Source organism: Pelophylax lessonae, assembly GCF_965119305.1.
Source record: "Pelophylax lessonae genome assembly, chromosome: 3".
Taxonomy (NCBI): Eukaryota; Metazoa; Chordata; class Amphibia; order Anura; family Ranidae; genus Pelophylax; species Pelophylax lessonae.
In genome coordinates, this window is record NC_138770.1 from 111,260,256 (window position 1) to 111,279,393 (window position 19,138).

Sequence of the window (19,138 nt, forward strand, 5' to 3'; positions counted from 1 at the left end):
ATTCTCAGCTGTGAGGCATTTTATAGAGAGGTGTGTTTGTTTACAAATCATGTCCATTCAATTTATGTAATTTACCACAGGTGGACTCCAATCAAGGTGTAGAATCATCAGTGTTGTTGCAAAGGGTCTGAATAATTTTGCCAATGTGATATTCCAATTTTTTCTTTTTCATACATTTTGCCAACCTTTCTAAAATTCTGTTTTCTCTTTGTCATTATGTGTAGATTAACCCCTTCCCACTGACTTAACGCAAGTATGCAGCCTGGGCTTCAAGGGGATGTACCGGGGTGATGCCTCTAGATGGACCATTGTTTAGAGCCGACGATCGACTTTCTTGTAATAATCCCCCCCCCTGCCACTTTCCGCGGCTTACCCGGGTCTCCTAGTGGGACAGGAGACCCAAGCGACCAGCCGGCACGTCCAGGGCTGGCCGAAGACCCGAACAATGCCAGATTCGGCTTTCATCGGGTCTCAGATGTAGAAACCCGGAAGCAGTGTCATGACATCACTTCTGGTTACTGTAGCTTTAAAGGCACCAGATTTAAAAAAAAAAAATTACAATATTTAAAACAGCCAAACTTGGCGTTTTTGAATGCTTTTAGGTGCAGAGGTGCAGACCCCCAGATTCCTCCATCCCTGTCACTGCTGAATACTGTCACAAAGAATGTTTACATTCCTTGTGACAGCAATAAAAGTGATAAACATTTTTCTTTTAAAGGGACAGTGTAAAAGCGAACGCAGAAGTGAAGCGCATATGTAATAATTCCAGAAAAAGACCTCCTCTGTAACTCTAAACAGGTAACCGTTAACATTTTTTAAAGGGTCACCTATGGAGATTTTTAAGTACCGTACTTTTTCGTCATTTCACGAGTGTGTGCAGTTTTAAAGCATGACATGTTATGTTGGGTATCTATTTACTCGGCATAACCTCATCTTTCACATTATACAAAGAAATTGGGCTAGCTTTACTTTTTATTTATTTATTTTTTTTAAATCGATGAAAATGTATTTCTTCCAAAAAAAAATTGCATTTGAAAGACCGTTGTGCAAATACGGTGTGACATAAAATATTGCAACGCTATTTTATTCTTTAGGGCAGGGATCTCCAAACTATGGTCCTCCAGCTGTTGCGGAACTACATGTCCCATGAGGCATTGCAAAACATTGACATTCATAGACATGACTAGGCATGATGGGAATTGTAGTTCCTGAACTGGAGGGCCATGGTTTGGGTCTCTGCTAAAAAATACATATAAAGTTTTGGGGATTCTAAGTAATTTTCTGGTAAAAAATACTGACTTTTAACTCGTAAGCAACAAATTTCAGTGAGGGATTTTTGGCTCCTCCCGCTCTAGCTGTCAGACAGAGAGAGGAGACAGCCGGCCGGCTGAGCAGCACATTGAAATTGGGTATATACAGCATTTTTTTTTTTAATATAAAACACAGACAGAGGCACCCAGGCTTAGGAAACCGAGGATTATACAAAGTCATGCAAGTTGCTTAACCAATTTGGACTGCCCGCTGCAGTTTTACGTTGCTACTTTGACGTTAGATATCGGGGTTATGGCAGCAGATAGCTGCCATAACCCCAGTATTTTTTTACTGGGCGGGCGGTCCTCTTTTCACATAAAAGTGGTCTCGGTGGCGCCACGGGATCACTTTTATGAGCACTTTTATGAGCAGCGAGAGGGGTGTCCCCCCCCCCCCCTGCATCTTCCCCGTCATTTTCCCCGCTTACCGAAGCCATCGGTAGCGGGGGAAACGATCTGTTCCTTTTTCCTCCTAGGCAAGGAAGTCGAGCGACTTCATAGGTCGCTTTCTACCTACGGCTTTAAGTGCCCCATTTTTTTTCATGATAAATATTTTTTTTTTGCTTTTTAGTGTAAATGTGAAATCCGAGGGTGTTTTGACCCAAGATCTCACAATAAAGAGGACCTGTCCTGCTTATTTCTATGACAAGGGATGTTTACATTCCTTGTAATATGAATAAAAGTGATAAAAAATAGTTTTAAAGGGATAGTGTAAAAATAAAAGGTAAAATAAATAAGAACCAAAAATACATTTTAAGCGATCCGTCCCTCCAAACTTGCGCGCAGAAGCGAACGCATACGCACGTCGCGCCCACATATGTAAACGTTGTTCAAACCACACATGTAAGGTATCGCCACGATCGTTAGAGCGATGGCATTAATTCCAGCTATAGATCTTCCCTGTCACTCTAAACTGGTAACCTGTAGAAATTTTTAAGCGTTGCCTATGGAGATTTTTAAGTACCATTGTCTGTCGCCAATCCACAAGCGTGCGCATTTATGAACCATGACATGTTGGGTATCTATTTTACTCGGCGTAACATTCTTTCACATTATAGAAAGACATTGGGCTAGCTTTTACTTTTTTTTTTTTTTTTAATGCAGCTAAATGTATTTTTTCAAAAAAAATTGCATTTGAAAGATCGCTACGCAAATACCGCATGACAAAAAATATTAAAACGACCGACATTTTATTATACAGAGTCTTTGCTAAAAAAATAGATAACGTTTTGGGGTTCTAAGTAATTTTCTAGCAAAAAATACTGATTGTAACTTGTAAACAACAAGTGTCAGAAATTGGACTGGTCCTTAAGTGGTTAACAACCACTGTAAAGCGATAAAGCCACAGGGTGGCATGCACCTCATTGGACTTAACACATAGTATGCCAGCATATTTTACAAAGTGGCTGAATTCCTGAAGTTAGGCTTTAACCATTTCTTACTCTATCAACAAAAAAAAGGGCTTTTAAAATAGTGGTAAGCAGTTTAAAGAAGTACTTTATTGTGTTTAGTATTGTTTACTGCAATAGGCTTTTTTCAGGCGTTTTTTGCAGAAGTTTGGAGGCAGGCATTGACATCTAACAAAAACGCTTGTAATCTGCCAAAAAAAAAGCTCATGTACTTTTTAGAGCTTTAAGCGTTTTGCTTCAGGTGACAAAACGCTGATATGAGAACAGTGGCCATTGAAATTAAAGGGATTTTGCTTGGGCGTTTTGAGACTTCAGAGCTGAGAGTTTTATGAGCTGAAATACGCTCAGGTGTGAACGGGGTCTTATGTTGTGGTCATCTACAAGGTTAACAGAGGTTAATAAGAAACTTATCACAAACAGTACTATGCTTCCTGTACTTTTTTTTTTTTAACTGACCTAGAACAAGCATGTCTAGATCAAGTCTCAGAACAGCTTATATGTATGTGCTTGATAACACCTTCCTTCAATAGACTGCTACAGCGCAGTCGTCTAGTTCTGGGAGGGCGTCCATGGACATCCCCCCCAGAACCCACATCCTGCGGTACGCATCGGGCGCATTCTGTGACCACTGCGTCCTTCTGACACAGCTGATCACAGATTGCAGTAAAGGACCAATCACAGGTGCCCTTTTACCATGTGATCAGCTGCATCCAATCACAGCTGGTCACATGTAAACACACTTGCTGGTTGTCTGCAGTCCTTTCCTCCATTGCTGTGTCTGCAGGAGAAAGCGATAGCCAATAACCGGCAAGCCTGTCAGCACAGAGTTTACACTGATTATCAGTGCAGGAGCATCATTGCAGCCTAACAGTGCAGCTTCATTAGCACACATCGGTGAAGAAAAAAAAATTACTTTTCCCTTTTGTTCACTGACGGACACAGCTTCAAGTCTTCAGACTATTGGGCTTTATGCTGTCTCTCTTTAAGAGTAGCACTAGGCAGAATCCTTTTTGGTAACGCCCCTGGGGCAGTCCCAGAAGGTATACCATAACTTTCTGCTGTAGGACTCCAGTTTTTTTTCTACCTATTCAGGAGTAAAAAACCTGGCTGCCTGTTCCTGTGCTCCCCCTCTGTGTGCTGACCATGATAATCATGGCTGCTGATCCATGATTACCATGGTCAGTTTACGTGCCTCTGTCATCCTGCTGCTCTCCCCCCTCTCTCCCCCCCCTGCCTGTCAGCTTCTGTGTGTCTCTCCGCCCCTCCTGCCGCTATTAGCTGGCAGTAAAAGTAAAGAACAAATACAGCCAGCTTATTTGTTCTATTAATCTCTCCTACACAGTGGAATTTTTTTTTTTGCCTGTATATACCTTATCCTAGATCTGTCCTGGCCGGTCATGTGACCTTCGGCCTCTCTCTTCCCTCAAAGGGCTACAGCGGGAAGGGCGGAGTGGCCAGCACAGCAGTCATGTTGCCTCCCTGGCTGACGTCAGAGGGGGATCTCGGTCCCTCTCGCTATAGCCTGTAGATTAGAGAAATAGTGCAGCTGGAGGTCACGTGACCGGCCAGAACAGATCTAGGCATTGTTTTAAAAAAAAAAAAAAAATTCACAGTGTAGGAGAGATTAATAGAACAGAGCAGCTGGCTGTAATTGTTCTTTACCTTTACAACCACTGTAAACATCAACACTTGCGCAGTACTTTACACGAGGGCAGACAGTACAGTTACAGTAGTTACAAAACAATTCAATACAGGAGAAATCAGAGGGCCCTGCTCATTCGAGCTTAGTATCTATGAAGGAGGGTCAAGTGATATAAAAGGTAATCACGTGGGGGGGGGGGGGGGTGATCTGATGGAGAAAATAAAAGGTCAGTTGTTAGGTGTGGGCAGAATAGGCTTTTTCTGAAGAGAAGGGTTTTCAGGGATCGTCTAAAAGAAAACAGGTGATAGTTGGACAGATTGGGGAAGTGAGTTCCATAGGAGAGGCTCAGGAAAAGTCCTGGAGGCGAGCATGGAAGGAGGCGACGAGGCAACTTAAGAGCAGGAGGTCTTGGGAGGAACGAAGGGAACACGTAGATTGATATTTTGAGACTAGGTTAGTGATGATGTGGAGGGCTTTGTAAGTTGTTAGAATTTTTAATTTAATTTGTTGGGTGAGTGGCAGACAATGGAGGGATTGACAGAGAGGGGTAGCAGACACTGATCAGTTGGTAAGGTAGATGAGCCTGGCAGCAGAATTCATGATTGACTGAACGGGGATTGGCTATGTAAAGGTAATACCGTGAGGAGGGAGTTGCAGTAGTCAAGGCAAGAGACTAAGGAGTGAACTAGGAGCTTTTCTTTGATGTTGCGGAGGTTGAGTCGACCAGATTTGGTCAGTGTTTGGACGTGGGGCCAAAAGGATAGTTCACGGTCCAGGGTTTCACCTAGAACCTTGAAGGCATGCGAGGATGGGTTGATAGTGCGATCGATCTTGACAGAGAAATCAGGGGAAGAGGCACATGGGGGAGGAAAAATCATAAGCTCAGTTTTGGATAGATTACGTTTGAGGGAGTGGTGTGACATCCAGGCTGATATGTCTGTTAGTAAATTAGTGATGTGGGAGGAGACTGAAGGAGTGAACTGAGGGGTAGAGAGGTAGATTTGGATTTTGTCAGCATAAGAGATGGTATTGGAAGCCATGGGAGGCTATTACCTGACCCAGGGAGGAGATGTAGATGGATAATGAGAGGTCCAAGAACAGAACCTTGGGGGACCCCAACAGAGAAAGGGAGAGGAAGAAGTAGAATTGTATGTAACGCTAAAGGTGCGGTTGGATAAATAGGATGGGAACCAGCGAAGAGAAAAGTCACGGAGACCAAAGACATGGAGTTTTTTGAGGAGTCAAAAGCTGTGTCAAAGGCAGCAGAGAGGTCCAGGAGTAGGAGTACAGAATAGTGTCCATTGGATTTAGCTTTTTGAGCGTTTGAGTTTCAGGAGAGCAGCTTCCGTGGAGTGCTGAGGGCGGAATCCAGACTGAAGGGGATCAAGAAAAGGTTCTTCTCGGCGAGGTGTTCCCTCAGTCGGTTGTAGACCAGATGTTCAAGGAGTTTGGATAAAAAGGGGAGCAAGGAGATGATGGGGGTGTAGGTTGTTAAGATTGGTGGGGTCTAGTGAGGGCTTTTTAAGTATGGGGGTGACTAATGCATATTTTAGAGAGTTGGGGAAGATGTCCCATTAGTGACTTACAGTAAACTATTAACCGTTTCAGAGTAAGCGCCTACAAAACAAGTATGGGATTTCTCTTTTATTAGATTTCTCATAAAGCCCAAATCTTAACCAACATTTTGGATAAATTAGAACACCTGTTGCTGTTTTTCTCATACTTCATGTTCTAGTTACAAGGGGGGAAGCATACAGTACATAAAAGCACAAAACAAAGATGTGCTGTTAGCCATCTTCTGTGTGCAGATGCGAGCTGTAGAATCTCCTGAATTTTGTTTGGAGAGCCACCGCTGTAACATTTAGGAACAGCTATCTAAGATTTAACCCTGGATGATATCAAGAATGTGGTTTTCAATATAGTTATGTAAAGTGTAAGGTACATTGATTAACTGCTTGCCGACTGCCCTATAGCACTTTGCATATACTCTAGAATAGGGATGCACCGAAATGAAAATTCTGGGCCGAAACCGAAAATGCAGGATGCCCTTGGCCGAAAACCGAAAATGACTTTTTTCCCCCAAATAATTTTAAAATAGAACAGGGGCATACACCAAAAACAGGCAGGCGTACACTTTTAGCTGCCACCCTGTCGCAGTATAGTGGTTAATTTAATTACCAATGGTATTTGTATTATGCAGCATGAGTGGGTTAATGTATTGCCACTGCTGGTCACTGATGAATTTGTGACCGACCAGTGGCAGTTAATTAACCCCTCTGTGCTTCTGCCCGCGATCTGCTACGCCCACATGTGAACGTAGCCTGAATGTCCAGTTTACTTTGTCTTTCGAGCTGCTTATGTCTTTTGATGTGATGTCCAGGGCAATCTTATCTTCATTAAAAACGGAACAGAAGTTTCGACCTGGTGGATCTCGTTGGTTAGCGCTGATTTTAATGTGTTTTTTTTTTTACTATCATAACCAACATTTTTTGACTGATGCTGTATTATGATTGTTGATTTATTAGACTAAAAATGTATGGGTGTGACTTTTTTGTCCCTCTTTAGCCACCACTGAGAGAAATGGGCAACATTTCTTCCCACCATTTGAAGAAATAGATGCAGGGAATTGTGAACATTTTGCTTATGAGCACTTATTTATGGACACAAGTGTTATATAAAACAGTTTGTTTTTTTTTTCTAAGTCGGTTCACTGTTCTGAAGTCAAAATGGAGCGCTGGTATGTTTTTAATCATACAGTGTGGTATACCTGCCCTAATGGACACATCCTTTAGATTGTAAGCTCTAACGAGCATGGCCCTCTGATTCCTTTTGTTCCACATTGTATTGTAACTGTAATGTCTGCCTTCATTTTGTTAAGCGCTATGCAAACTGACTCTATATAAATCCTGTCTAATAATAATAATAATCATGTCTGGACCAAAGGAGGCTTTTGCTCTGCCTATTGTAACATGTAGAATGGGTTGCATTTTATAAATGTAATGTTTCTTGTAATAATACCCTAGGTTTAGATGTATTGAATACAGAGGAGACTGAAGCTGATACAGTGGATTCATCACCAAGGGATTTTCAACAAGCCACTAATGAAGAAGGTAATACTCTGTTCTTTCTGGCTATGGCAAGACGTACACATAAGCTGGGATGCATATTCTGAGGGAAGATACGAAGTAGTACACTTGAACAAAATGGAATAAGAGTAACCATTCACAAGATAAGGCGATACCCAAGCGGTGTGAACGGTTAAAAAAAAATACTTTATTAAAAAATTGAGAATTAATAACATATTGTCACACAAATCACAAGACATGACATTAACATGATTAAAAGAAAATCCCAATGACAGTGCAGGTGAATGAATACTGGGAATATGTCACTAACGGCTGTAGAATAAACAAATATCAAAACTCCCGTTGTGCTGTGAAACACAATAACAATGTGATAGTTAGCATTAATTGCATTACTACCTCAGAGTACTGTATTTCAGATAAAGCAACATGAGCTGATCCAAATAATCAGCATAGTAGGAGGACACACCTAATGAAGAAGTTTGCAGAGTGGCGGACGAAACACGTCATCCAGTGACGGCCGTTACTCCCAGATGACAGGCAGGTGTGCTCTGAGCTGCTCGTGAAGCCTTACAAACCGATGCGTGTGGAGAGACACTTACCGGCGGTAGCTGCCATACTCACCGCACTTTATATTGGAAAAAGGAGAAGCCAGCTCATGGGATCACTCTCTTCAGCCTCATCTCCCCTTACTAACACAGATACTTCATTTGGACACTCTGAAACTGGCTCCTAAGTTCTTATCACCAGCCTGGCCACGGTCAACTTTGGAACTTCATATTGGGGTCACAAGTGACAAGAAGCAGTGAGTATTACAATCCACATGTTTGGGTGATATAGTATTTAGGGGTGCACCGATCCGACTTTTCTTGTCCGGATGCCGATATCTGGCATTGTGTATCTGCCGATACCAATTCGGAACTACACACACACACACACACACAGTATGCATGCGGCTGCAGTACAGAGCAAAGCCGCTGCTTCATGTGTATGGCTCCTCCATTCACAGGCAGAGTGCATCTGATATCACTCGGCATGTGAGCTGGGCCTATACAGGAAGTAGCGGCTCCCATCCCATACTACTACTGCACCAAGTAAGGGACGGCTGAGCCGGGACTCAGCAAAACCGGATCGGCCCGTGTATCGGTGGCTCCGTGCAAGTAAGGGACGGCTGAGCCGGGACTCAGCAAAACCGGATTGGCCTGTGGTTCGGTTAATTTTACCGATCCAGCTATTGTGGCAGTATCAGCGCTGATATCTGATCCTAAAATTGGATCGGTGCATCCCTAATAGTATTATCCTGCTTAGGCTCCCCTCTATCTGCATTGAATAATTTATCCAAGATGAATGTGTGCTTGAACTTTCAGCTATTATACTCTTTGATTGGAATACCTGACATCAGTGGAATATACGGTTTCTCTTACGTCCTCTGACAGTCGCCGCCCACTCATACAATCTGCACGTCTGGGTATTGGCCTTCTCCACAGGAGTTAGCTAGGCAGAAGATTTTGTTATAATATTCACAAAAACTTTGTATAGACACACCTACAGGGGGCTGTCCCTATGGTCAATACCCCCAGCTAGCTTTATTCCCAATTCAGTTTGCTGCTGCCTAGCTTAGGAGTAGGCTGGCTTTTCTCTGGCTGGGGCTGCGGTCGACCAGTCTTCCAAGAAGACAGTGTCTGACATCCCTTATGCGGGGAGTCGTCTTTTTGGGGACTCTCTGGATGAACTGGTCAAGGGGATCACTGGGGGCAAGAGCACTCTTGCCCCATGTGTCCAGGGGAAAATCATTCCGCGGCAAGCGCGGTCCCTCCTTTAAACCTAAGCAGGGGTCCTTTCGTGCCTTCAAGGCACAAGACAAAGGTAAGTCCTTCAAGGCCTTTAGTGGCCAGAAAAAGCCTTGGGCGGCCAAGTCAAAGCTGCCCACACTGGCACAGCGGCTCAGTCCGCCTTGGCATGAAGGAGCGCCCTCACCCGTTTCAGGGGTGAGGGGACGTCTGCGTTGTTTTCCCGAACCTTGGCTGGCCAAGATTCAGGACAGGTGGGTTCAAGAACTCATTCGGTCAGGGTACAAGATCGAGTTTCGATCTCGCCCAGCAGACAGATTCTTTCCCTCAAATCTTCATTTAACCCCTGATCGTTTCCGAGATCTCCATCGGGCAGTTCTGGATCTCCTTGCCCAAGGGGTGGTTGTCCCGGTTCCACAGCGGGACAGGTTTCGGGGTTTTTACTCAAATCTGTTCACAGTGCCCAGAAAGGAGGGCAAGGTGCGTCCGATTCTGGACTTTTCCAAACCGCTTTGTGCGGGTTCAGAAGTTCCTAATGGAGTCCCTCCGGTCGGTGGTGGCATACCTGAGTCCAGGGAATTTCCTGGCTTCCATCGACCTCAAGGATGCGTATCTACACATCCCTATGTACGAGGGTCATCAGAGGTACCTCCGATTCGCAATAGCGGAGAAGCACTATCAGTTCGTGGCGTTGCCTTTCGGCCTCGCTTCGGCTCCAAGGGTTTTTACCAAAGTTTTGGCTCCTGTTCTAGCATTGTTACGGGTACAGTGTATTGCCATCCTCTGTTATCTGGACGATCTCCTATTAAGGTCGAGCTCCAGTGCCACTCTGTTGTGTGATCTGTCGATCACAGTTCAGACGCTCCAGGAGCTCGGGGTGGACCATCAATTTTCAGAAGTCGACTTTGTCGCCTTCTGTTCGCCTCCCTTACCTGGGGATGATTCTGGACTCTGCCCAGACGAAGGTCTTTCTTCCAGAGGACAAGCTCCGGATCCTGCAGGACGAGGTCAGGTCCTTCAGGGACAACGAGTTCTCCTCACTTCGGACCTGCATGCGGTCCCTGGGCTTGATGGTGTCGGCTTTCGAGGCTATCCCATTTGCACAGTTTCACACGAGATCTCTTCAAGCGGAGATTCTTGTCCGGTGTGACAGACATCCTCAGTCTTTGGAAAGGAGGATTTCTTTGAACCCCCAAGTCAGATCGGATCTCCTGTGGTGGCACCAGTCTCCGGCTCTGAAGGAAGGCAAGTCCTTTCGTCCGTTGCTATGGACTGTGGTCACCACGGACGCCAGCCTGTCGGGCTGGGGTGGAGTTCTGGCCAAGTTGTCTGCCCAGGGCACTTGGTCGGAGGGGGAATCCTCCCTGCTGATAAATGTCTTGGAACTGCGGGCAATCAGGCTCTGTTTGCTCCGTTGGTCGGATCGACTTCGGGGCTGCCCAGTGCGTGCCCAGACGGGCAACGCAACTGCGGTGGCTTACACCAATCACCAAGGGGGCACCAGGAGTGCCCGGGCGGCCAAGGAAGTGGCCGAGATTCTGTCCTAGGCCGAGACGCAGGTCCCGGCGATTTCGGCAGTTCACATTCCAGGTTTTGAGAACTGGCAGGCGGACTATCTAAATCGCCAGACCCTGGACCAAGGGGAATGGTCCCTCCACCCGGATGCGTTTCAGATGCTGTGTGCACTGTGGGGATCCCTGGACGTGGATCTGTTCGTGCCTCGTCTCAACAACAAGGTGGGAGGGTTCGTGGCACGAACGCCAGACCCTCTGGTGGTCGCCTCGGTCGCGTTGGTGGTGCCTTGGCATCAGTATCGGCTGATTTATGCCTTTCCCCCGATTCAGTTGTTGTCCAGATTCCTTCGCAGGTTGGTCTCTAAACCGAGGTTGATTCTGGTGGCCCCAGACTGGCCACGCCGGTCTTGGTACGCGGACATCATGCAACTGGTCGTTGAGCCTCCCTGGCGGCTCCCGCTAAGACTATCTTCTGTCTCAAGGGCCGATCTTCCATCCTGCTTTACAGTCGCTGGCTTTGACGGCATGGCTGTTGAAAGCCAGGTTTTAAGAGACAGAGGTCTCTCGTCAGCGGTCATTCCTACCTTGCTCATGGTCAGGAAGGCCTCATCAGGTAAGTTTTTTTCTTTTATTATCGTACCTGGAAGGCTTATTTCGCCTGGTGCGAGTCGCAGGGGTTCCATCCACGCAAACTGGTGTGGAGCAATGTCTTGCGCTGACCACTGTTAAGGGCCAGTTGTCTGCGCTTGCCATTCTCTTTCAGCGCCCCTTGGCGTTGAATTCCTTGATCCGCACCTTCATTCAAGGGGTGCGTCATTTGGCCCCCCCTAGGAGGGCACCCTTGCCCCCTTGGGACCTGAATTTGGTTCTGTCCGTTTTGCAACGTCCTCCCTTTGAGAACATCCGGGAGATTCCTCTGCCGGTGCTGTCACGGAAAGTTGCCTTTCTGGTGGCGATCACATCTGCTCGCAGAGTGTCGTAGTTGGTGGCCCTGTCTTTCCGCTCCCCCTATCTGGTTGTTCATAGGGATAAAGTGGTCTTGCGACCTCATCAGTCCTTTCTTCTGAAGGTGGTTTCAGATTTCCATCTCAACAAGGACATTGTCTTACCTTCGCTGTGTGCGAAGCCTAAGCATCCTAAGGAGTTTGCCTTGCATTCCTTGGATGTGGTCCGGGCGATCAGGGTTTACCTGTCATCTACTGAATCCTTCAGAAAGTCGGATTGTCTTTTTGTCCTTCCTGAGGGACCTCGGAAGGGTACGGCTGCGTCTGCGGCAACCATTTCAAAATGGATAAGGCAGACGATTGTGCAGGCCTATTCAATTAGGGATCAGGTTCCACCTTTCCCTGTCACAGCGCACTCTACCAGAGAGATTTTAGTGAGTCTTTGGCCTTTCGCCATCAGGCGTCGGTAAATTAAGGTGTGCAAAGCGGCGACCTGGTCGTCCGTGCATACCTTTTTAAATTTTTCAAACTTGATGTCTTGGCATCAGCGGATGCCTCTTTTGGCCGCAAAGTTTTGAGTGCGGCAGTGCCTTGGGGGAGACGGGGTAGTTTTGGCCTGTCTCCTCCTGTTGGGGGTTTTCCCTTTTTTTTTGTTTTTTTTTTTCCTGGGCTTTCGCTCCTGTTGAGCTTTCTTGTTGCCCAGTGTTGACCTTTCTGGTTCAGAAAAGGTTCTTTTCTCTGACCTGGGTGCTGCATTGCCTTTCTTGACGGTTACGTTTTCCCACCCCTCACATCTACACTGCTTTGGGATGTGCAGATTGTATGAGTGGACTGTCAGAGGACTTAAGAGAAAATAGAATTTTTGTAAGAAATTACCGTAAAATTCTTTTCTCCGAGTCCTCTGACAGTCGCCACCCCCCACCCCTCTTTTGGGTTTCATGGATCTCTATACTGCTTGCTACCAAACTGAATTGGGAATGAAGCTAGCTGGGGGTATTGACCATAGGGACAGCCCCCGTAGGTGTGTCTATACAAAGTTTTTGTGAATATTCTAACAAAATCTTCTGCCCTAGCTTACTCCTGTGGAGAAGGCCAATACCCAGACGTGCAGATTGTATGAGTGGGCGGCGACTGTCAGAGGACTCAGAGAAAAGAATTTTACGGTAAGTTCTTACAAAAATTCTATTTTTTCTATTCACCTACAGTCAGTCTCAGAATCTCCCTCTGGATGGACTTTGTATTTACCCCAGCAAATGTTTCATCAGGTGTGTTCCTCTACAATGCTGACTAATTGGATCAGCTCATGCTGCCTTATCAGATATATAGCACTCTGAAGAGCAACCCACACCTCCAACATTGAATTTGACTTTTTGAAATGTGATACTCATCACTGTGGTTCTTAACTCCCGTTTCAAGTTGACTTCAAGTCATGTAATTTATGCCAACCATCACATTGCTACTGTGCTTCACTACATAGTGGGAGTGCTGATATCTCCACTGGACTGTCTATCAAATGTGGATGTGTGTTTGAACTTCCATTCATTATACTCTTGATTGGAATACCTGACATCAGTGGAATATACTGTTTTTCCATTCACTCATAGTCAGTCTCGGAATCTCATTTTGGTTGGACTGTGTATTTACACCAGCAAATGTTTCATTAGGTGTGTCCTCTTACTATGCTGATTAATTGGATCAGCTCATGTTGCTTTATCTTAAATACAGCACTCTGAAGAGTGATCCACATCTGCAAAGCGATCCACACCTGCAATATTGAATCTGATTTTTTGAAATGTGATAAGCTTACTGTGGTTTTCAGATTGATTCCAAGTCATGCAATTAATGCTAACTATCACATTGCTATTGTGTTTCACAGCATAGCGGGAGTTTTGATATTTGCTTATTCTACAGCCGTGAGTGACATATCCCCTGTATTCATTCACCTGCACTGTCATTGTGATAGTCTTTTATTTATGTTAATGTCATGTCTTGTGATTTATGTTTGCAGATATGTGTGACAATATGTTATTAATTCTCAATTTTTGAATAAAGTATTTCTTTTTACCCTTCACACCATGTAGATATCGCCTTATCTTGTCAATGGTTACTCCCATTCCATTTTGTTTTTGATGGTTCTACTCCCATAGGTTCCCCACACCCCCCCCCCCTTTGGGGTGAGTCGGTGAAGGACTACCCCCACCAAACAGTTTTTTCACTGGGACCCGTTTTGCATAAGTACAGGCATACCCCGTTTTTAAGTACATTCATTTTATGTACACTCGCGAGCACGGACACAGCCTAGGCAGCTTGGCATGGCGCTACTCCCGGTTTTTAACATTGGCGTCTATGGGAAATCTTGCTCAGCTTGACATGGCACTGCTCCCAAACCATAAGTGACAGGGATACCAAACTTAGGGAGCACCGAGAGGGGACCCAGGACTATAACACATGTCACAGTCCTGGATCCCCTTAACATGCTCCCCAAGCTTGGTGTCCTTGTCACTTATGGTTTGGGAGCAGTGCCATGTCAAGCTTACCAAGATTTCCTATGGAGCTAGTGTATTTACATGCATTGAGAAATTAAAAAAAGGTATTGCTTCACTTTTAAGTACATTTTCGTTTTACATACATACTCTGGTCCCATTGTGTACTTAAAAGCGGGGTATGCCTGTAGTACACTTGCCCTGGGGTGAAGATACTTAGTAGCACACTTGTTCTTGGGTCCGGTTACTTGATAGTACACATAGCTCTGGGGTCTATTTACTTCGTAGTACACTTAATTCTGGGGTGCATAATTGTGGTAGTATGCAAATTCTGGGGTGCATTTTCTTGATGCAAATTGTTATTAGCACTGTTATTCTGGGATGCAGGTTCTTGGTAGTGCACATAGCTCTGGGGTGCAGATTCTTGTTAGTAGAAATACTCTGGGTTAGAGCTGCACGATTAATCATTAGAAAATCGTGATTCAACCCCTCTAAAACAGCTGGTGTTCTGCCAAAAACTCAAACTCCGAAAAATCTCCAACCACGTCACTTCCGTTTACTCTACAGCAGGAATAATTGGAGATTTGGACGAGTTGCTGTTTTCACAGACCACCGGCAGCCTGTACACTATGGTACATGAGCAGATGCCTCTTTTCACAGAACACCGGGTAGGGAGGAAAAAACTTATCGCCGCCGCATTGGAGGCGGCCATGTTGTTGGTTAGTAGCGACCGGTACTAACAAAGTCCAGTCATTATAGCCTGTACCATACTTTGAACCCCCAAACATTTATATATATCTCTATCGTCCATTGACAGACTCAGCCTCATCTTCATCAGCTGAATGGGTTATGCTGCCCCCTGCAGGAGTAGTCTAGGCAGGAAGAAAATGTACATGTATACGCCCACGGGGCTGTCCCCACAGGCATAACCCACACACTCTCAGCTCAGTAAACCATTTTGTTTCTGCCTAGAGAAAGGAGTAGGACCTAGGCTTCCTGCTGGGACTCCTGTCTCAGTTTTTTATTCTTTTAAGAATATTTTATTTCTCTTTACTCACTTTTCTAGTTGTTCAGGGGGATTCTCCTTGTGATCTACAAACCATGCCGGTTGGGGCTTCGCACTGGATAAGCTAGATCCTTATGGTCCTCCCAGCCTGGCCTATGAGCATGCGCAGGTTATAGTCCCGCACTAGGCCTCGCCACGACTGTGCCCTTTCCAGATGAGGACGAGCCTGCCATCGTATGCCTCGCTGGGACGCGACGACCTGGAACGCCCTGAGTCGCAGAGTACCCCTCGGCTGGCAGCACCCCCACTTCGGGTGGGAGGAGGTCTGACCGGAGCAGAGCCCACCCGGTTAATGGTATGGTGAGTAAATGTGACCCAAACAGCTGGTTACTGTCCACACCTGTAACTGGTCTCTGCAGCAAGGAGCATTGGAAGGGTAACGCATGTAACAAGACACAAAAAGTTTCCAAGCTCTCCTTACCGACCAGTCTGCGACCAACCGAATTGACCTGTCCAACAGTATGCGTTAAAAACAGAGGTTTAGTTGCACACATTTGCAAATACATGTGCAAGACACCCCATTATCTGTGGTCCTAACTCTAAATTCTGTTAGTCTCCAGCAATGAAAGCACATGCATTTATATGGACAGGTGTAGGTCAGATATACCTGAAGGGAGCCCAACACTTATTAAAGGCACAGGGACACACTGAACACCCAGCCTATAGCACTATGGCAGCAAAGGTGTCAGTGCGTTGCCTGGCCAATATAATCCATAGCGCAAACAAATGGTTACTGCCCACAACTGTAACTGGTCTCTGCAGCAAGGAGCATTGGAAGGGCAACGCATATAACAAGACACAAAAAGTTTCCAAGCTCTCCTTACAGACTAGTCTGCGACCAACCGAATTGACCTGTCCAACAGTATGCGTTAAAAACAGAGGTTTAGTTGCACACATTTGCAAATACATGCATAAGCCACAGAGCCCCGACTAAGTAAATATGACCCCCCTTGCCCCTGGTTGCCTTGGGGGAGGGATTTGGGCCATCTCCTGGGGATACCTCCTAAAAGATCCCCCTAGCCTGTCGGGTACCCGGCCCTTGTGCCCTGACTCCCTCTCCCATCCCCACAGGGGGCTATGTAACTGGGGCTCCTGGCGTCCTGAGGGGGTAGCAATAATACCTTGTCTCTTTCTGGTTCTGGGTGTAGATTCTTGAGGCCTTCATTATGGGGGTCCCTGGCCGCATGGCTCGCCGTGGGCGCTGCCATCCAAAGTGTGGGCAATGTGCAGATTTTCCTCATTGACTTGTATGGGGCAGGTATTTTCCCTGAGCTTCCTATTAAAATGTATTGGCAACCAATTTTGTGTAGTTTTCACTGCACTGGCAGCGTGACCGTTTACATCTAGGCCGAGATCACTTCCTTTGATGCTTCTTCCTACTACAGGCCGAGATTACTTCCTGTGTCTCTTCTCCATGCTGCAGAAGCCGTTCGAGAGGGTTCTCCCTGGAGGTGGTACAGTACTGGGGTCTTTGCGGGCATAGCCCTACGCAGTCTGCTGTTAGTGTATATTAAAGGGGGACTATGTAGACTGCAGCGATCGATGATGGGAACCGCGATCAGCGCTTCTTAAAGTGACAGTACTCCGTTTTTTTTTATACTTTAATTATGGAGTCCCAGGCTGTAAATTCACCCTCAGACCCACTCTGTGCGACTCCTGGACAGTCCGTATCGCAGTAGCTGGCTGCGATTTCAGCAGCTCTGGAAAGCCTGGCAACGAAAGTTGATTTTGTCAAGAAAAAGGTTACTTGCCGGAAACGGCCGCTGCCTTCTCCATCATTGGTGGAATCCTCTGCTTTAGAGGCTTATGTGGTTGCCACGGACACCCCCCTACCTGAAGGGTTGCTGTCCTCGCAGTCAGATGGTGAAGAGGACCTATCTTCAGCTGCAGCGCTGGAACGTGCTTTAGTGGAAGCCCTGGTTGTCTCAGTGAGGGAAACTTTAAAAATGACTGAGCCTACTCCGGCAGGGAAGCAGGTGGCCTTTGGCTCCCGCAAGACCCAAAAGTCTGGCAAGGTTTTCCCCTGTCCTGAGACTTTTCATGATATTGTGAATGACCAATGGCGGCGCGTTAAGCACGTGCTAGTGGTGCTGAAACACTTTAAACGCCGGTATCCTTTTCTAGGGCTGCAACTAACGATTATTTTTATAATCGATTAGTTGGCCGATTATTATTTCGATCGACTAATCGGATAAAAACCTCAACAAAAAAAAGGTTGGTGTATAATTTAGTTAATATTCTTGAATATCTATATGCAGTAGTAAATATAAATATCCAGCTATATAGTTTGATATTTAATCCACTCTGAGACAGATGTATGTATTATTGGAGGTTTAACCACTTGCCGTCTGCTCACAGCATATTTATTTATTTAGCATATAGCAGTCAGCCCCTCACAGGCAGAGCGACATAGGTCTACGTCGCTAGCCTGTGAGGCTCTGGGGAGCAAGCGTGCGCCCGCGGAGGCACGCTCCCGCGCGGTCACGGACCCCCCCCCCTCCGCGCGTGTGATCGGCGGACCCGATGTCCGCCGGTCACTCGGTCGTCGGGGGAGAGGGAGAAAGTCAGGCGGCTTGTGTAAACAAGCCACCTGTCATTCTCCTCGGTGTAAAAACACTGATCACACGGTTCTACAATGTAGGACCGTTGATCAGTGTTCCTACAGCTCAAGCCACAGCCAATCACAGTAAGAATCACGCCCCTAGGGACACACACAGCCCCTCCCTCTCAAATAAAGTTAACCCCTTCACTACCAGTGTATTTTTACAGTAACAGTGCATATGTATAGCACTGATTACTGTAGAAATGTCACTGGTAACCCCAAAAGTGTCAAAAATGTCAGTCAAGGGTCCGATCTGCCCGCCGCAATGTCGCAGTACCGCAAAAAAAATCGCAGATCGCCGCCATTACGCGTTAAAAAAAAAAACAACAAAAATCTTTCCCTTTGTTAGTAAACGCGATAACTTTTGCGCAAACCAATCAAAATACGCTTTTTGCGTTTTTTTTTTTTTTTTTTTTTACCAAACATATGTAGCATAAAACAAACTGGCCGAAAATTTTAAAAAATTTTGATTTTTACATTTTTTGGGGGAATTTCATGTAAAAAAATGTGAAAAATATTGTTATTTTTGCAAAATTGACGCTCTTTTTTTGTTTATAGCGCGTGATCAAAAAATCGCACAGGTGATCAAATACCACCAAAAGAAAGCTCTGTTTGTGGGAAAAAAAGGACGTCAAATTCGTTTAGGTACAGCGTCGCATGACCGCGCAATTGTCCGTTAAAGTCACGCAGTGCCGAATCGCAAAATACCCCCTGGTCGTTTAGCAGCCAAATCCTCCGGGGCTTAAGTGGTTAAATGTTGTACATATCAGACTCGGAGACCAAAATCTTTAAAATTTTAAAAGACCTAAAACACTTTTTTGCAAATTTTCAGACCGGATTGGTATCGATTTATTAATGATAAACTCCCTTATTAATAGGCAGGTAGCTTGATAAAAGCTCCCTGCGCCTGCTGTCACTTATGCTGGCCATACACAAACAAAATTTTGTTAGAAAATTTTTTAAAAACATTCATCCTATTTTACAACCATTAGTGGGGTCCATTTGGTGTTCGTTGTCAACCAGTGACAGGAACATTCGAAGGAGCAGAATGGAAAACTTCTCGATCAAACAAATCTTCATATAGTATATGTAGTTTTTGCTCAGAAGTTATATTCATTTTAAAATTGAATGTTAAAAGCAAATGGAATTTTCAAACACTCATCCATTCAACAAATATACAAATCGTTTTTGTATAAATATAGATGCAAATATTTTTGTCCAAAAAATCCAATACATCTATGGGCAGAATAAGACTTTTAGTAGCAGCAGCATGCTTTTTTTATCACCTGTCATGA

The 19,138-nt window shown here is 45.4% G+C and overlaps 1 protein-coding gene across 1 annotated transcript in view; it reads left to right on the forward strand.

Moving 5' to 3' along the window:
* TDRD6 (tudor domain containing 6) overlaps window positions 1–19,138 on the forward strand; it is a gene marked incomplete at both ends in the record, with an annotated part of 144,079 nt that overhangs the window by 12,977 nt on the left and 111,964 nt on the right. The window contains one exon of the mRNA XM_082250791.1: window positions 7,385–7,471. Within this exon, the coding sequence (XP_082106917.1) occupies window positions 7,385–7,471 (87 nt within the window). The remainder of the gene's footprint in view (window positions 1–7,384; window positions 7,472–19,138) is intronic.